The sequence below is a fragment of the Choristoneura fumiferana genome, chromosome 14 (genome assembly GCF_025370935.1).
Source record: "Choristoneura fumiferana chromosome 14, NRCan_CFum_1, whole genome shotgun sequence".
NCBI lineage: Eukaryota > Metazoa > Arthropoda > Insecta > Lepidoptera > Tortricidae > Choristoneura > Choristoneura fumiferana.
The window spans coordinates 18307481-18327301 of NC_133485.1; the positions used below are offsets into that span (position 1 = coordinate 18307481).

Consider the following 19821-nt stretch of genomic DNA (forward strand, 5'->3'; position numbering starts at 1 on the left):
TAGACAAATGTGTTTGCAAATTATTACCTAAGTAATTTAAAATGCGATATGCAAAATGTATATGGATCAGTGCAATTAAGTTCTAGGAAGCAAATATTTTGTTTGAAGCACATTATTAATGCAAAAATAAAATATGAGTTAAAATAGATATATAAAAACTGATGATGTTTTTAGGACCACTGCCAGTTAGCGTAATATGTTCAAGTTAGCAGCTTCCAAAGACCTATGCTAAACTAGGTTTTTTTTTTCGATATAATCTTAGTCCATATCTATTTGTTGAACATGTCAGTTTTGATTTTCATGTAGATTATATTTGCTGTAAATAACCAGGAACCAACATTAGCCCTGTAGATGAAGTAGTTACTTAAATATAGTCTTTCAAAAATATGCAAATGGAACCACTTAAAACAATAATAATAATATTGTAGTCCCATTCCCAGAGAGTTGAAAAAATCTTTTAGCGCGCCCTTAAGTATGACCCACACACAAGGCATATTTATCTAGAAAATTGAAAGCCTTTAGCACAGTGGTTCCTAACCTTTTAAATTTTGTTACCCATATCACACCTCTATTGCAACAACGACATAAATGCAATTATTTTCAAAATGATTACTTAATGATGCGAAACGCTGTGATATTAATATCGCAGCGATTCGCATCAGTAAGGCATTTTTTGAAAAAAAATGATTGCTGTTGCAATAGAGGTGCAATATTACCTTCTGGGAAAACTGTATGTAGCTCCCCCCTCCCTTTAAGTTTTAAAAATAGATACAACGCAAGCAAATAAAAATATCTTTATTAATCACAAAAATACTTTAAACTTTTAAAAGTAGTCTTATAATCTTAATTTTTTTAACAATGGAATAAGTAAAAATAACAGCTAGAAAGAGGCTACCTGCGGTAGGTACTTACTGAGCTGCGATGTATCATTTTTAAATTTACTATTTAGCATGGTATTTAATTAGATTAAGTCTTAATTATTACGTTCTTTAATAACTGATTTACCCCCGCAGGGGTATTTACTCCTAGGTTCGGAACCACTGCTCTAGCACTAGTAGTTTGAGTTGTATGTTGGCCGAGTTAGTTGGTAAATCATTTATTTTTATTTTTTATCCTGTGCGAATTTCAAAAATCCTCAATACAGATTTGTCAAAAAACGAGTGTATCGCCTTTTGCAAGGCCGGCAACGCACTCGCAGTACTAATAATGTTGTAGGTGTCCATGGGCGGCGGTGATCACTTACCATCAGGTGACCCGCCTGCTCATTCGACAGCTGTTCGAAGATAAAAAAAAACTGTAAAGCGACCCCTATCCTTTAAAATTATATCAAATGTTGTTATACCGATCATTACACACCCGAAGTGTTTGGTGTGGCGTGGTACGGTGTAGTGTGGTGGTGTGATGTGGTAAGTTAGTGTCAGAAAAGTGACATATTTTTAGTATGAAAATAATGCGTATGACAACTTCAATTGATCTAGTGTTTTGAAATAAGGAACAGTAAAACAAAAACGTTAATTGTTTAAAAGCGTTTATTGAAACCTTTGCTATTCTAATATAACATTATAAATTCTTTAACAAAATTTGTACAAATTTTAGTAATTAATCAACAAACCACGTAATTTTAAATTACGAGGATATTTAAACACTAACAAATAACATAGAAAATTAAAATGAAATTATCTTTACTTAAACCATTGTACATGTACAAGACAGGAAACTAACCTAATCGCCACATATATATTCTACAAACCCGAAGTCACTTGAACGAGTTAAGTAAATAGCAGATTATAAAATTTGACCGAAGCTATATTACAATATAATCGCGTTATAACAACTTAACTTATGTGACATTGGTATTGAAATTATAGAAAATATGGCTTTAAAAATAATAACAAGCCTGACAAAACTGTTTGAAGAACAGAAAAAAGCAGAAGAAAGTTCACAATGTAAGACTATGAAATAATAAAAATGAGCACTAAACTAGGTCCAATATACTATAAGGAAGAAGCACCTTTACATCAAAGGATGGATTTTTTAAAAATACTGCTCTGGATTAGCCAGTCTTAGTCAAGACAGTAATTTATTCACTCTATTAATAACTAAATATATTATGTAGTAAAGCTAGAAGTGTGCCATCTAAGTAATTCTACGTATTGTAGTCACACGCACCATAGTATGAACATTCACTGCGGAAACAGCACCAATAGATTAAAGGTCCATGCGGCGTCATCACCAACTGTCGCGCGCCGTTCCTCGGCAGGCAGGAGGCCGCGGGACACTGCAGCTGGTGCGCCGTTGAAGTCCTGCGATAGCAGAAACAGAACATGTATTTTAATGAATATGAACTGAAAAACTGATGGCCTGAATACTAACTAGATTAGGTCTACTATCTTCTAATTGGTGGATCAGAATTAAATCGATATACCCGGTTTCCATGTATCTAATTTTGCAAGGACTGAGTGAAAGTTTAGTATAAAAGGTAAGTTTCAATCAGTATGGATTTTACAAGAGTATTAGTATCAGGAGAAAGTGCAGAGTGCAAAATGGGTTGTCTCTGACTATACTGCTGCCAAAGGGAGAGACGAGTTTATGGGCGTACAGTTGGTTCATAGGAATATTTTCCACTTACTCTGACGTCACCGCCATTGCATCGTTGACCTGGCACGTGGCCACGCCTCCGACTGGGAAGAAGTCTGGTAAGGGTTGATCGGCTTGCCGCAGAACTCTGGCCAAATCAGCCACTAATCCCGCGTCCTGTAAATCAATCATCAAAATTAATTGAGTCTTGTCAAGACTTGTGATTACTTCAAGAAATCAATTTCAGTAGTAATTTAATTTATAATTAAAGTTTTAACAACTTAATATTCATACACTACAAAGAAAGTACCTGCACTGAAACTATTAGAGCAGAGTACTTACATGATCAACATCGAAGAAAGATACGGCTTTCCCTCTGTGGCCGACGCACCCGGTTCTCCCGATCCTGTGCAGGTACTCGCCTACGCTCGCTGGAAGATCGTAATTGACCACCATGTCAACGTGTTTAATATCTGTAATGAAAACAAAATGTATGACACAACTGTTTACTTTAATAAAAATACAATAAATATCTTAGGTACGAGTGTCCCAAAAATTCACCATCCTGTTATGTAAGGCTGGAAACAAAAACTGTCCAGTTCCGATACTTCCTTGCATTTTTTCGCAATGTTCTTATGTTCTAATGCTTAGCAATTACAACATGGTACTCACCAGGACCGCAAACAGCCGCCGACGTGGCCACCAGGATTTTGTGGTGTCCGCTCATAAAGTTCTGCCGCGCCTGCTCCCTGTCGCGCTGCAGGCGGTCTCCGTGGATAGACGAAGTTAACTTTTGCTGCTCAGAGAGCATCACGGCTATGAAATCCGCGTTACGCTTCGTTTTTACGAAAACTAGGACGCTCTTCCCATCTGAAAGCAGTAAACAATAGTAAACATAGGAATCAAAACTACGTCGTTACGTCACTTACACAGGCAAACACGTCACTTTAAAATAAAAATAAAAAAAGAAAAGTCGCGGCAAATGCGCGAGAATGTCGCGAGAAATAATTTATGATCTTACCATTTTCTCCGAGCAATTTCGTGATCGCCTTCATTTTATCATATTTGCTGACTTGCTGGAATATTTGTTCCACGTCTTTAGGCAATGCCTCATTGGATGCCGTAACTAAAGCAGCGGCCTCCATGTCACCACATAAACGCGACGTTATTTTACAATGCGACATTTTCAGAATGGATATGTATACAGTACGGTACGCGTTAAATAAGTGTTCCAAATACTTTTAATCGGGGAATTAGCACAGAAAAACCAAAGCACAGTAAATAGACTTTCACACGCGGTGAGCTCCAAACAGACTGCGGAGGATACCGCAGGTCGAACTTAACGTTAATTGTTAATAATAATCATAAATCAATTAAGAAATTTAAGGTTTACCTCAAAAAATTAGCAAACAACTATAACAATGGGTCTTAATTACCGATCACAACCAGTGAGGGCATTAAAAAGCTATTATATCAGGTAGACAAATGTGTTTGCAAATTATTACCTAATTTAAAATGCGATATGCAAAATGTATTCATGGATCAGTGCAATTAAGTTCTAGACAGGAAATATTTTGTTATAAGCACATTATTCATTCAGGCAAAAATAAAATTATGAGTTAAAATATTTAAAAAAACCTGCCAAGAGCGTGTCGGACACGCCCAAAATAGGGTTCCGTAGCCATTACGAAAAAATTATAATATTTTTCTAAGGCTTTCGTATTTTATACGGAATCTTCCAAGTTTAGGTATATTTATACCTTAGGTTGCTATTTACTCTTAAACTACTAATAACTCTCAAGCAAACTTAGCCGTTATAAATTTCCTTTAAACTTTGATATACTTACTACCATTCTGATTTTTTTTTTCAAATTTTTCCACCCACCGGTTTAGATTTTAGAGGGGGGGGACGCTCCACATAAACACGATATAACATCTTGTCTTGCTGCGACGTCTTGTGTTATGGTAAATCACGGTGCAATCCTTTGGCTTATTTCCCTTCGCAAACAAATATGAGAACAACTACCCCAATAGTTTCTTATGTTAGTATGAATGTTTGCGTGAAGATCAAGTTAGTGTCAGAAAAGTGTCAAATTTTTAGTATAGAGATAATGCGTATGACAACTCCAATTGATTTAATGTTTTGAAACTGAGGAATAGTAAAACAAAAACCGCCACTTAGTTATATTCTACAAACCCGAGTTCAGTTGAACTAGTTAAATAAAGGGTATGATTTTATTAATCACCTAACAACTAATATTTATTCCAAAAATAGTAGATCTGTCACCTAAATGTAATCACCAAATAATTATAAAACAGTTACCTAAATATTTATTAAAAATTACTTGGAAATAATATCGATCATAGAATAATTATATTTGTTTTTTTTATATTCGACTGGATGGCAAACGAGCAAGTGGGTCTCCTGATGGTAAGAGATCACCACCGCCCATAAACATCTGCAACACCAGGGGTATAGCAGATGCGTTGCCAACCTAGAGGCCTAAGATGGGATACCTCAAGTGCCAGTAATTTCACCGGCTGTCTTACTCTCCACGCTGAAACACAATATTGTTATATAGGTATAACAATGCAATAAAATAACATGCTCAAATTACATGGTTTTTAGTGGTTTGTAGCCAAAACGCATCTCACAACGATTCCACTAAGCCCAAGCACGGCATAGTTATATTATTTTATAATAGAGTACGTACCTACGGTCTTCTTCATCAGGTCCAGTTCACCAAATGATACTTTCTAAATGTAAATAGTTGACTTGGTGTTAAAAATGCCAAAATCGCTATAGGCGTGATTATAAAATTTGAGGGTTGCCCTCGATTTCTCTAAGATCCCATCTTCAGATCCTGACTTGGTGACAATGGGACTACCTCGAAAGTATGTCATTAAGAGAAGTTTACCTGCCGGCCGCGCGGCCGCGTTAGGTATTCGTATGGGATATTGCTGTCTTTATCGCTCATGACATAAGAGCTCGCAGCCGTCCCCCCCCCCATGCCTTCCGCAACGACGTCCGTAATTTATATCGAGATAGCTGTAGGCTTTTCAAGATTTGGGCCGTTGAATTTTGGGTTTCGTTGTCCATATTATACGAAAAGTATAGCACAGAAATCAATGATATTTTACAAACAAATCACTTCATGCCGCTGCCAGGATTAAGGCCAAAGAGAAAGGGTTTAAGTTTGTCTGGATTCGTAATGGAAAAGTATTTATGAGAAAGTCTGAAGACAGCGAGTACAAGTATATCATGAAGCACTGGACAAACTGGAGTATCAATAATAATAAGTATATTAAGGTTTACGCATGGTTTTACACATTGTTAAGTATAATATTCAATAACTTTACCATATATTACCAAAATGTTAGAGGAATAAAGACTAAATTAAAGGACGTGTACTGTAAAACTGCAACTTATAATTATGATATTTTTGTATTTACGGAGACTTGGCTTAATAGCAGCGTCTTTGACTCAGAGATCTTTGATGCGCGTTATGATGTTTACCGGCGTGATCGATCTGTAACTCGCTTCAACAAAGAAGGTGGGGGGGTACGGGTATGTATTATAATACCGATAAACGAAAGACCGAATTTCACAAGACCTATGGACGGAAGGCCGAATATTAAAACGTCGAATGGATATATGACCGAAAGTTTGAAATCCCGAAAGTACATTTGACCGGCAGCCTAAAACCCGAGGACTACAATCCCGAAGATCAAAATACCTACACTCGAAAGGTCGAAAACTCATAATGCCGAACAGTCATAATCACTACAAGTAAAATAATCGACAATCAATATATCGAAAATCAAAATACCGAAACTGCCGTATATACCAAAGACGAAACAAATATAGCAGGAAAAGATGTGTGCGAGCGAGCGAAGCGAGCGAGCAAGACGGTTCGCAGCAGAAGCGACTCGGATAGGTTAGGTTCAGAAGGCTAAGGCGGGAACGAAGCGGAGCGTAGTTCCCGCCTTAGCCTTCGATGTTAGGTTTTTTTTTATAGCAGGCAAGATACTTAACTGCCACTAAGAAAGTAGGTTGGATAAGATTCAACAGCAAAGATCATTTGTGAAGCAATATTATCCGGGCTGCTATAAAAAAAAACCTAACATCGAAGGCTAAGGCGGGAGCTACGCTCCGCTTCGCTCCCGCCTTAGCCTTCTGAACCTAACCTATCCAAGTCGCTTTTGCCTCGAACCGTCTTGCTCGCTCGCTTCGCTCGCTCGCACATATCAAACTTTTTTTTACTTTCGGTATTTTGTACTTTCGGTATTCTGAATTTCGATTTGTTAAGTGTCGATATTTCAACTGTAGGTAATATGATTTTTCGGTATTGTAATACATACCCCATTTTCGGGATTTTGTACTTTCGGTCATTTAAAAATAGATATTTCGACCTTCGGTGTATCGGTTGTCGGTATTTTGTACATTCGGTATTCTGAATTTCGATGTGTTATGCGTCGACATTTCATCTGTAGGTATTATGATTTGTCGGTCTTATAATACATACCCGGGGGTACTGGTGGCAGTCTCCAAAAAATATAAGTCACGTAGGTTGTACAGTAGGGAAAGTTGTTGTGAGGACATCTGGGTAAGCGTTTCTGTGCCAATTGATGATGATGACACGGTTAAAGAGTTTTGTATTTGCGCAGTTTATTTGCCGCCGCCATTGAATATTGACTTATTTAATCATGTCACTGCTAATGTAAACAATGTATTGGATGTTAATGACAAATGTTTTATCATTGGCGATTTTAATATAAGTTCGATAGATTGGATTTCTGGTGATGGTACCCTAGTTTGCGCTCCTTTGCACATAAACAATAGCATTGAACGAGCTTTCTGGGATTTTATTACACTTAACGATTTGAGGCTAAATCACATACCAAATTGTAACACTAAGATTCTTGACTTGGTGCTGACCAACTTGACAAATGTCGATGTGCTGACGCCGACTGACATCGTATCTAAAATAGATGATTATCACCCGCCACTCCATATTCAAATCCTAAAATCTAGGCAATCACGCATTTCAAAAACTTGTCTACATGAGAGTTATAATTTTTTTAAAGCAAATTACGACATAATTAATGAAAAACTGAGCGTTATAAATTGGCAAAATATTTTAGAACCTCTGGCATCTGTCGATTTAGTAGTTGAAGGTTTTTATTCTGAGATTCGCTCTGTGGTTCGTGAATGCGTCCCTTTAAGTAGAATAAAAAAAACGCACTATCCTCACTGGTTTTCACGGCAACTGGTTAAAATGTTGAAAGAAAAAAATAAGCTAAGACTTAAATTTAAAAAATACGGCAGTCCTTTGGATGAACTATCCTTTAAGCTGCTTAAGAAGAGATGCGATAAATTGACATTAAACTGTTATAACGCTCACATAGCTTCTGTAGAATCTAAAATAGCATCCAACCCAAAATACTTCTGGAGTTACCTTAAAATGAAAAAAGGTGGTGCTAGTAACTATCCGGATGAAATGTCGGACGGTGTCAGAACTTCAGATGATGGCGCGACTGTGTGTGACCTGTTTGCCTCGCATTTCTCGAGTGTATTCAATACTAATCAGCGGGCACCTGCTGGCGAGTATGATGACGTATGTGAGAGCACTATTAACAACAACCTCAGTCATCTGGTAGTCTCGGAGAGCCAAGTCAAGACTGTATTAAAGCGACTAAATGTTAATAAGGGTGCGGGTGCTGATAACATACCGCCTATATTTTTGGTAAGAACAGCAGACACATTATCAGCCCCTATTACATACATGTTTAACAGATGCCTGCAACAAGGCACATTCCCATCAATGTGGAAAAATACCAAAATCGTCCCAGTATTCAAAAGTGGTGATCGGTCGCTAATACAGAACTATAGGCCTATTGCAATCCTGCCCACCTTGGCGAAAGCTTTTGAAATGTTAATTTGTCCTATTATTTCATGGCACATTTCACAGGCGCTATTAACCTGCCAGCATGGTTTTATTAAAAATAGATCGACCGCAACCAACCTTGTTACGTACATGGAAGATCTTGCGGAGTGCGTTGACAAGCGCATACAAATGGATACAGTCTACACCGACTTCAGTAAGGCATTCGACACCGTCAATCATGATATTTTAATTGGTAAGCTTCGAACTCATGGCGTGTCGAATCCTTTGCTTGGTTGGTTTGGGTCATATCTTCGTGATCGTAAACTCAAAGTTGTGATGAACGGCTATGACTCTAAGAGTTATGTAGCAACATCTGGCATTCCTCAGGGATCTCATCTTGGCCCGTACCTATTCATAATTTTCATTAATGATATTGATCAATGTTTCCTGAATTCTAAAATATATCTTTTCGCTGATGATCTCAAAGCTTCGGCTGAGATTAAAAATATATCAGATTCTATAGCATTTCAAAGTGACCTAAATAGATTGTCAAATTGGTGTAAAGTTAACAAAATGTCTTTAAACATTCAAAAGTGCAAGCATATAAAATTTACTAAGAATCTTAACATAATACCTACTAAGTACACGCTAAACGGGGAGTTACTTGAGGAAGTTGCCAACATCAGAGATCTTGGCGTTAGTTTTGATCGCAAACTCAAGTTCGTAGATCATGTTGATAATATAGTCTTGAAGGCATTAAGGTTGCTAGGTTTCGTAGTCAGAGAGTGTAGGAATTTTAAGGGTCCTGCCACTAAAATCATTATGTATAATGCATTGGTAAGAAGCCACTTGGAATACTGCAGCGTCGTCTGGTCACCATGTTATAATTTCCATATCAACAGAATAGAGAGGATACAAAAGAGGTTCCTTTCTCATCTGGCCTTCAGTACATATAATTCTAAAAGACTCAAATCGTATCATGCACGCCTGAGGTATTTCAAGATGGGCTCGTTATCTGATAGAAGAAGCTCTTTTGATGTTGTTTTTCTGAAAAGGATTGTCACTGGTGAGTTGAATTGTCCAGATTTGCTGCAAAAAGTTAATTTCTTCATTCCATCCCGAATACCTAGAACATGCAACATTAAACTATTTTCTGTACTGGAGGGTCGCACTAACCTCAACAGCATCAAAGCGAGATCGATCTCAACATAACTCCGTTCCCAATGATTAGGAGGAAAATTCTTAATATCTAACTTTTTGTTTCTAATCATTCATAATTTTTTAATCATTTTTTTATATAGTTTTAATTCAAGAAAATTAACTTTAACCGTTGGCAAACTAAGTTGAGTTTTTTTACTTTATTTTCGTGCAACCTGTATAATTATTTAATGCATGCTGTGATCTTCTGTAATTAATAAGGCGCATAGCTTATAAGTTGTTACGCAATGTTAGTAATAATGAAACTGTGTACTTATTGTTGAAGGTCCAAATAAATATATAATAAATAGATACTTATTCATTATATTTTCTATGCCTGTGGTTTTTTTGATTTTTGTAAAAATGCTTTATTAGTCTGTAATTCTCGTGCAAAGTTATCATCTTTTTTTAACGACTTTTGAGCTCCTGTAATTCTGATATTACACATTTATATGAAAATCTGAAACACCACAGGCATAGATAATTACCTATAATCCATACTTATAAAATTTCATCTATGTCTGTTGCCTAGTTTTCAAATGAGACCGGGGCTACGTTTGTATGGAAAATAGACCGAAGAGACTTCTCTCAAGAACAAATAGGAATTTTGAAATTCGGCCCACAATTGGCGGAGTTATCGCGTAACAAACTACTTACAAAAAAAACATACACACGAATTGAGAATCTCCTTTTTTGAAGTAGGTTGAAAATTGAAAACCTGTGACATAAATTTCTACCGTACATAAGTCTATCGGACCGTTTGGCCGATATTGCAAGAAATTAAGTTTATCTTCAATATTGTGATAATATAATTATTAATCTAATTTCTTACAATATCGGCCAGACGGTTCGATAGACTTAGATGTAGGGTAGAAAATTATGTCACAGGTCGAGATTTTTTGTTAATTATTGCACATAATTTAGTTGACTGTACTGACATTGTATAATGTTTATCTACCAAATTTCAAACCAAATCGAATACTAAGTAAGAGTGAGTGAAATCCGTGTTTATATTTGACATAGAGGTACTTCCCCTCTAATTCAATCCACACTTCCTCAACTGTTCTGAGAGCCAAAACTCTCAATTTTAAAAAACCTATTTGATCTTTAATAATAATAATAAATCTTTATTTCCCAAAAGTAAGAATTAGATACAAACATGTTCATGCTAAGATGAAAAAAGTTAATAATAAATTAAAAAATAAAATACAAATTCGAAAAATAAAGAGATTTTGATAATACATAAAATAATTCGCACCCAGACAAAATTATTGCAGCCTGGCAACATTGGGACACAAACCGCAACACGGTTACTCCAACCGACAACAGAGCCCCTCCCCACCCTCAGGTACAACCACATCACATCTTACACAAAAGCGCTTATGTTGAGCTGATCCGTAAGTTTAATAAATGATCATGCACGGAAGTCCTTTTTGAATTTACATAGCGATTTCACATTTCTTATTGGTGGCGGGATGTTGCTCCAGCATTTCGTGGCGGCATATTTAAAGCTATCTTTCAAAATTTTGGACCTTAACACATTTAAATTTTAAGTCTAAATAAAAAGATTTACTTAGAATGAAAATACAGCTCTACTGGAATATACGCCGCGAACTATTTCCGTCTCTATGATCACCTACGGATTTAGATTTAGTCGTGTAAGAGTGTGCTAAAGTAAATAGTTTCATATTTGCATTAAGAAGGTTATCGCAAACTGTTTCAATAAAAGCAGCTGTTACTGCTTATAATGGGTATGTAAATTCTATTCTACGATATTGTGTAGTGTTGTGGGGGAATTGCAAGGATAGAAACAAAATATTTCCTATGCAAAAGCGTTGTATTAGAGCCATATTTGGCATTGGTCGAATGGAATCAAGTCGTCAGTATTTTTTGGATAACTACATTCTAACCTTTCCATGCATATACATTCTTGAAGTTGCTACATTTGTTCATAAATATAAGAACCAATTTAATGAAGTACAGCAGCTAAGTTCTCGTAAAGTCCGATCTCAGTACAGGTACAAACTACACAAACCCCCTACGCGACTAGCATTAACTTCAAAGAATTCCTACAATATGTGCATCTCAGTCTACAATAAAATTCCTGATGTGTTCAAATCTAAAAAAATAAATACTTTTAAACAATCTATTAAGATATGGCTTGCTAGAAAATGTTACTATAGTATATTTAGTCATACAATTAAAAGCGACTTCAAAGATAATAATAATAATAGTACAATCTCAAACCCCTATTTAAATGAAAATTAGATTAATGAGATGTGAACTGTAATATCATGCTCACCAGTCATCATCTCTAATAGCTTTGGTTGAATAAATATTGGTTAAGTACACACTTGAGATAAAAAGCAGTAAATAGTGATAAGTAATCTTATGATGATAACCATTTCATAACTGTACAGTTTCCTTACCGTTCGTATTCCAAAATGCCGGCCGAAGAAACCCTAAAAAAGGTCCTCAATTCTATTGTTGAGAAGAAATTCCCGCATAATTCTAAAGTTGAGGTCAGACCCATCACTACTCCTGGAGCCAACTACACTTCAGCCCTCTTTGCAGCCACAATAACAACTCATGAAGAAAAAGTGGAACTCTTCGCTAAAGTAGCCACCATAGGCATTAATCTTGGTGCTAATCAAATATTCCAAATAGAAGACTATGTTTACACACAACTGGCGAGCGTCTTCGAGCAACTTCAGGACAAACATGGAGTTACCGACAGATTCGTATTCTCAAAGTATTACGGCTGCAGCGGAGCTGATGGAACTCAGACTATCGTCATGGAAAACTTGGTGAGCAGAGGGTACGATGTCCCTGACCGGTTCAAGTATATCGATTGGGAGTATGCTTCGAAATCAGTTGAAGTATTGGCGAAGTTTCACGCTTTGTCGCTGGCTTTCTGCAAGGAGCGTCCTGAAGAGTTCCTGAAGGTGGATAAAGCATTGATGAGTCCTCCTTGGACTGATGGTGAGCAGTGGCAAGGGTTGATTGACGGAGCTTTAGCAGTGGTGGATGACGAGGATCGGGAGGCGGTTGCCCGCCACTTGGACTGTGTGGGGTGGAGCAAGATGCTGCAGTTCAGCAAGGCTCGGAAAACTGCGGTCATCGTCCACGCTGACTACCGACCGAGTAACTTGATGCACAGGGAATTGGCGAGTATTTTCATATTAGTTTTTTTAACGAGTAAGTTTTTTGAGTGTGCTAAGTGGCTGGCTAAACTCGCTAAATGTACCAAGCGTGCTGCCAACACTATTTGACTATGTTTTTTTTATACCTACTTAAATCAAAGCTTGTCAATGCGTGTTATCGAATGGAAAACCACTTTTTAAGCTCCTGTTACATATAATAGTTATAAAGATTTGTAATTAAAAAATTAGAAAGATATAACTTAATATCATGTGACGTTACTCGCAAGGAGCGAACTTACTACATCTAGAGGAAACCGTTATAGAATGAGTTTTAGAGAGAGAAATCAATAGATTTTTCAAACAATCACTATTAAATAGTTTTACAACCGAATCATTTTTTTCTTCACTAAACATTGGCTGTATAATCTATATTTTCATTCATAGTAATACCTATAAGTACAGGATATGGTAAATTTAGGAGTTGTCAAATACCACACACACGCACATACACACATTCACACTTTTTCGTCTAAAAAACTGATTTGCTTTGGCAAACGTATGTTCTGCTGATATAACAAATAATACAGAAGAATCTACATCGTTTCGTTTCTTTCCACTTTTTAATGCAATTTGAAACGTTAGAAAGTTATAATTGTTACAACAGATGGCATCACACGCCATTATTGGCATAATATCCAGCGATCAAAGTTTCATGAGCCCCGTCCGTGGTGCGGTTAGCATAGCACCATGACGCATTATATACCCAAGAGATGCGGTTCAAATCCAATCCGGCACAAGCGAAAAACTTATTCGTTTTAAAAATAAATCTTGGGTGTTACTGCTCATAAAAATTGGCTCATTTCCTGGGAAAAGTAACCAACACTACAAACTTTCATCTTTGACATAGACAAGTAGTTAGAGAACCTCAATGATTATTCTCGGGCCTTGGACGTTTAATATGTATTTGAGTATGTATTTTTATCTATATAAGTATGTTTATCCGTTGCCTAGTAGTTACCCATTATACAAGCTTTGTTATTTAGACAGGTCAATTGTGTCAATGAGGGCTATCGCGAATGAATTAGCGCCTAGAGGCGCTAGTGTAGCGTGAGGTCTCGAAATTCCAATCTCATAGTTTTTTGGGTGAGCTACGCGGGTTTATTTATAATTAGAATAATTTTGTGAATATTTTGCAATATCTGAAATTAATTATGGCAAATATGCGTTCGGGGCAAGAATGTCTGTGTTTTGAGACAGTTTTGTCTTTCGGAAAACCTTTGTCCTCCTTTTTTCCGAAACAAAACGGGGATATGCAACACTGTGGCATGCTCGATATTTTTATTTTACGGTTTTAAGGTGTATTAAATATGCTTTTAATCTAAACTTTGTTTCACGCCCGTAATAACAGACTTTGAAAGCCATACTTAAAAACCTCACGCAACAGTGCGCCACCTAGTGAGACAAAAAACGATAGCCCTCATTGCCTGATATTTATTTATTTTGTTTCTGCCCCAGGATGGTAAGGTCGACGTGATCCCGGTAGACTACCAAACCGTCCGCTTCGGCAGCCCCGTGTCCGACCTGATCTACTTCATCATCATGGGCTCCGACGAGCAGTTCCGCGAGCAGCACTACCGCCGCCTGGTGGACCATTACTACCAACAGCTCACGCTGGCGCTCGCCCGGCTGGGGATTGAAGCTGAGGACCTCTATGGGAGGGAGGAGTTTGAGACCGATTTGAAGGAGGCAAGTAACAACAGTGTGCCCAGAATGTGCTCCGGCTAAAATCTATTCCTTATTTTTAACCCCGGACGCAAAGAGAGGGGTGTTATAAGTTTGACCGCTATGTGTGTCTATGTGTATGTTTGTCTGTGTGTCTGTCTGTGGCACCATAGCTCTTAAACGGGTGGACCGATTTGGATGCGGTTTTTTTATTAGAAATCAAGTTTTCTAGTGATAGTTGTTAGACATGTTTCTTTAAAAAAAAAAAAAATGAGATCTTAAATCTTAAAATGACGAAGTAGGGAATTTTCCAACTTTTTGTTGGTTAGGTTATTTCTGTTAAATCTCTATATGAGTACCTACCTATGTTTTCTGTACTGCTTACTACTTATGTGTTAGTGTTCGTTCAATAAAGAGTTGTTATTGTATTCTAAAAAGTTTTCCTGGAGGAGATAGCTCCGATAAGGCGCTTATTGTGTTTGTTTACTTATTTTGTACAATAAAGAGTTTAAATACATATTGTTTACTTAACTTAAATAATGTTCTCTTTTTGATTTCTGTATTGCTTAAGTACTATGTGGTGTTTAACAAAGGGTTAATGAGTATTGTATGGTAATGTGGGATCTCATGTGTCTCATGGGCTGAACGCAGATTGAAATTTTAATCAATCGATCGATTAAAGAGAAAATAAGAAATTATTTATTTACGATTTAATACTTCGCAACATACGAGTACATTAATTTTATTTTGAAAAAATGTAATATTTTTTGTATTCATATACCTAATCAAATAATTTGCAATACTTAGATAGATCAATTGCAACTGCAATTGCCTAGAACATGACCTACTCCGAAAATGACTTACCTAGAACATGACCTACTCTGAAAATGACTTACCTAGAACATGACCTACCAAGAAAATGACTTGCCTAGAACATGACCTACTTATAAAAGGACTAACCTAGAACATGACCTACTCATAAAATGACTAACCTAGAACATGACCTACTCATAAAATGACTAACCTAGAACATGACCTACTCATAAAATGACTAACCTAGAACATGACCTACGTCAGCCAAAGCTAATAGAACATTCCTGAGATGTTACTCAACTGATCACTCGGGATTTCGGTTTTTGTCCAGAGAGTACACACGTTGTATTTTTATTATCTGTAACATCTTCTTTACATGTAAGTATGTTTTTAATTCCAGAAACTTCCTTATGGCGTTTACATAGGCGCAATGGCGCTGCCTTTTGTCACTATAGCCCCTGAAGAAGCGCCAAGCTTCGAGCTGGTTAGTAAGCTTTGATGTATGACAACTTAAACAGAGCGATCTGACATCCATCAATCCTTCAATCCATTTCGTTAGTAATAATCATCATCATCATCATCATCCCAGCCTATATACGTCCCACTGCTGGGCACAGGCCTCCTCTCAGAACAAGAGGGCTTGGGCCGTAGTTCCCACGCGGGCCCAGTGCGGATTGGGAACTTCACACGCACCATAGAATTGCTTCGCAGGTTTGTGCAGGTTTCCTCACGATGTTTTCCTTCACCGCAAAGCTCGTGGTAAATTTCAAATGTAATTCCGCACATGAATTTCGAAAAACTCAGAGGTGCGAGCCGGGATTTGAACCCACGACCCTCTGCTTGAGAGGCGATAGGTCAAACCACTAGGCCACCACGGCTAGTAATAATATTTACCTGTTAATTCGGTCATTTAAGGAATGAGAAGGGGTCAACCTCGGAATGAGAGATAATAAGCTGGAAACTCGTGTACAGCTTCATTTGGGTGTCCTAAATGTTGTCTCAAAAGTCACATTTAATCTCGTGTCCGCGTCGTAAGTTATTCAAGGTCAAATGTTATTCAAGGTCAAATGTCAAAAAAGTCAGTTTTTCGCGATTATCTCGGTTTCTTTAGCTCCAGTGATGTTAACATTTATTACAAAACTGTAGAGCATAAAATTTGGAACAAATATTGTGTTAAATTTTTTTTATACGTCCAACCGTTATTGAGATAGAGGGCAGAGAGCTCGCAGCGCTCAGCCATACGGACTGATGCAAGGTCAACCGTAATATCTCAGTGAATAAAACCTTGTACAAAGTTTTAAGTCATTGAAATATCATTAGTAATCAATTATTTATTTGATTTTTCATTTAACTTGCAATGTTCGTATGTAAATATGTCAGAAAATACGTAATACACAATCACTTATTTAGTAACTAGCTGTTACCGCAACCCCGTCCCCAAAGAATTCGTTTATCGCTATCCCGCGCGGGAACCGTGCAACTTTCCGGGACAAGAGCTATCCTATGTCCTTCCCGTGACTCAAACTATCTGCATACCGAATTTCATCTAAGTACTTACCTAAATCGGATCAGCTGGTTTAGACGTGAAAATGTCTTACAAACTTTAGCATTTATAATTTAGTTGGATGGGTTGTTAATAGCTTGTCTATGACTCTGGAAGCTATGATTTTATTTCTTTATGTTTCCCCAGGGCCAGTTCGTACCGCGGCACACCGAGCTGTTCGCCGAACGGTTCCGCGCACTCGTCGCGGACTACAAACGCTGGGGCATCATTTAAAAGACGCTCGTAACATTAAATAAAATAATTTATTAAAAAAAAGCATTTTCATATGTCTCATAATGTATACAAGACTTGAGGCACAAACATTTGTATTTTTCATGCAAATATCCGTGATCTAAAGCTTCGTAGGCGCAAGCTGGGAACCATTGGGCTACCCAGTCACGAACAGCTGGTCTTTATACAGCTTGTGACGTCTAAAGCCTGAAAGGGTATTTCCACCAGATGTGCGAGGATGCGTTGCGATGAATGTGCTTGTCATGTCATGACATGAACCAATAGAATCGCTTCATTTAGGTACCTATGCTTGGCACAGCTCCAGTGGAAACAGCTCGGTGGAACGAGGATAGGTAAATAGAATAGAATAGAATAGAATTGATTTATTTAGTGTTAAAAAAGTTTGTACATGAAATCTAAATCTAAATATAACAATAGTTAACAAAGCACCAAAATGGATGCTACTCAGCAAATGCCGATGTCTGAATTTCTTCAGTCAAGGCGCTGGTTTTCAGGGCAACCAAGAATACAACAATTATAACTAAACTTTTTTTTTCCTTTGGCTATGTCTATAGATTGAGCCAGCGTCATGTCGATTTATTGGTTAAAAATACAGAAACGAAGGAGAAAAGCATTTTTACAATGGAAATCAGTTGCTATTCCTGAAAAGAAAAAGGGTAAACAAAAAAGCCACAACAAAGCAGGAAAAAAGGATGGTTAGTCAGCTAAGTAAGTACCTAAGTAATAAAGAGTTATTCTTAGCAGGATACATTGATATAAGAATGTTAGTAACAACAAAGTTGATACTTAAATAAAAATTAATTATAAAAATTTCATATAGAACTACAATTTTAGTTCGTTTTTTTGACAAAACAGACCTAATGCAATAAATATGTATTTTTCCTTCGATTGCAAAAGGTCTAGAATATGGGTTGGAAAAGAAACTTTAAGTCTTATTAGTTCGTTATAAAAAATTATATTATCATAAAGAGGACAAGCGAAAAAGATGTGATTAAGGTCACCGTCATCTAGCCCACATTCGCATAGTGAGGAGTCACGGACTAAATGTGATGCTGTACAACAGTGTCCTAAGCGCATCCGTATTATTGTAGAACAAAACTGCTTTGGAATAAATGTTCTAGCAAACCAGGGCTTTCTAGAGATTGTAGGTTGAACTAAAGAGTAAAGCCTTCCCCGAGATTTGCTTGAGTTGGTCCAGTGTGAAGCCCATGCTTGAGTCAAGAATTGGGAGGCCAGAGGAACTATATCGTGGCAATAATTTCGAAACGGAACCTTATCCCCACATACTACAGCTTCCTTGGCAACTTGATCAGCTTTTTCATTTCCACTGACTCCTGTGTGACCTGGGACCAAAACCAGGGTAACCTCGTATCCTCTTGCTTTACAGGCAACTAATTTTTCTTTGATCTGATAAATAACAGGGTTATGAAATTTAACTGAAAAAGGGTTCGAAAGTAAAGCCTGTAAACAACTGCGTGAATCTGAGAAAATTAGCGTTTTTTTTTTTTCAATTTGAAAAGCAGAATATATTTAACACTCTCTAAGATACCTATACATTCCCCTGTATAGACGGAAGTTTCCGGTGGACATTTGATTTTTTGGACAATATTGAACTGGGAATGAAACACTCCCACTCCTACGCATCCAACCGCAGACAACTTAGATGCATCACAATAGATGGTATTCCAGTCGTGCCACTCTCTACTGAGAATTTGACGAAGATATTCATCAGCATGTGTGGCAGATGTCAAAATTAAGTACCACATTGGGTTGATGGGTAATGGTCTCATAATTAAACTCGAATAGGGGGAGCTTGGAAGAATGGAAGACAGGGTCCTTGATGGACTGAAATTTCTGAAAGCGTTTGACAAGGCAGGGTGGCCCATTATTATTCCAGCATTTCAAAGATTTTAGATCAAATAATCGGTTAATAATAGGATGATGAGAAAATTGGAGGGACCGAAATAGATAACTGTCAGCCAAGAACTGCCTACGTAACTTGAGAGGAGGATCAGCGCATTCTACTTGGAGAGCATTTATGGGGCTGGACCTCATTGCTCCTAAAATGATTCGTAGGGCTTTTGATTGAATAAGATCAAGTTTTTGAAAGCCTGTTTTATTGCCTGGGACTAAAAGAAAAGAACCATAATCTAACACACTTCTTACAGTGGCGTTGTATAAAAGCCTGAGAGAGGCTGGGTGAGCGCCCCACCATACCCCAGATAGACATCCCTGTATTATTATTACTATTTTTTGTATTTTCTTTTATTTCATTGTATACTGTAGTTTTTAAGTATTTTATTTGTAATTATTTTATGTTGAAAAAATGACTTTCTGCCAAGTTTCTTGCGGCGCATTCTTCTTGGCAATGATGGTCTTTCCGAAAGCGCTGGTAGTTTTAAAAAATGACGTGTAAAAGTGCCCATTGCGGCCTATTTACTGAATAAATGATTTTGATTTTTTGATTTTTTGACATCTAAGAGTATTGAGACTGCGTTCACATTTTTTTAAAACATGATCGAAATGCATTTCACCGTTCAGTTTCGAGTCTAGAACTACTCCAAGAAATTTAAAATGCGATCTGACAGGGATCGGACACCCATTTATTGATATTTCTATATTTGGAATTACTTTCTTTCGAGAGAAAATCACAGCACAACTTTTAGAAGATGAAAGAGATAAGCCA

At 37.1% G+C, this 19821-nt stretch overlaps 2 protein-coding genes across 2 annotated transcripts; one reads left to right on the plus strand and one right to left on the minus strand.

Moving 5' to 3' along the window:
• Positions 1–1535: 1535 nt before the first annotated feature.
• On the minus strand, positions 1536–3912 carry LOC141434761 (ATP-dependent RNA helicase vasa-like). Its single transcript, XM_074097196.1, has 5 exons — positions 3599–3912; positions 3250–3447; positions 2920–3050; positions 2630–2754; positions 1536–2303 (listed from the first exon to the last, which is right to left on the minus strand). Exons 1-5 carry the CDS (start codon positions 3759–3761, stop codon positions 2147–2149), a joined length of 774 nt encoding a protein of 257 aa, XP_073953297.1. The 5' UTR covers positions 3762–3912; the 3' UTR covers positions 1536–2146.
• A 7032-nt stretch (positions 3913–10944) lies between these two features.
• LOC141435355 (uncharacterized) lies at positions 10945–19597 on the plus strand. Its single transcript, XM_074098065.1, has 5 exons — positions 10945–11541; positions 12083–12829; positions 14321–14551; positions 15741–15824; positions 17031–19597. The coding sequence occupies exons 2-5, from the start codon at positions 12107–12109 to the stop codon at positions 17115–17117; spliced, it is 1125 nt and encodes a 374-aa protein (XP_073954166.1). The 5' UTR covers positions 10945–11541; positions 12083–12106; the 3' UTR covers positions 17118–19597.
• The last annotated feature ends 224 nt before the right edge of the window (positions 19598–19821 follow it).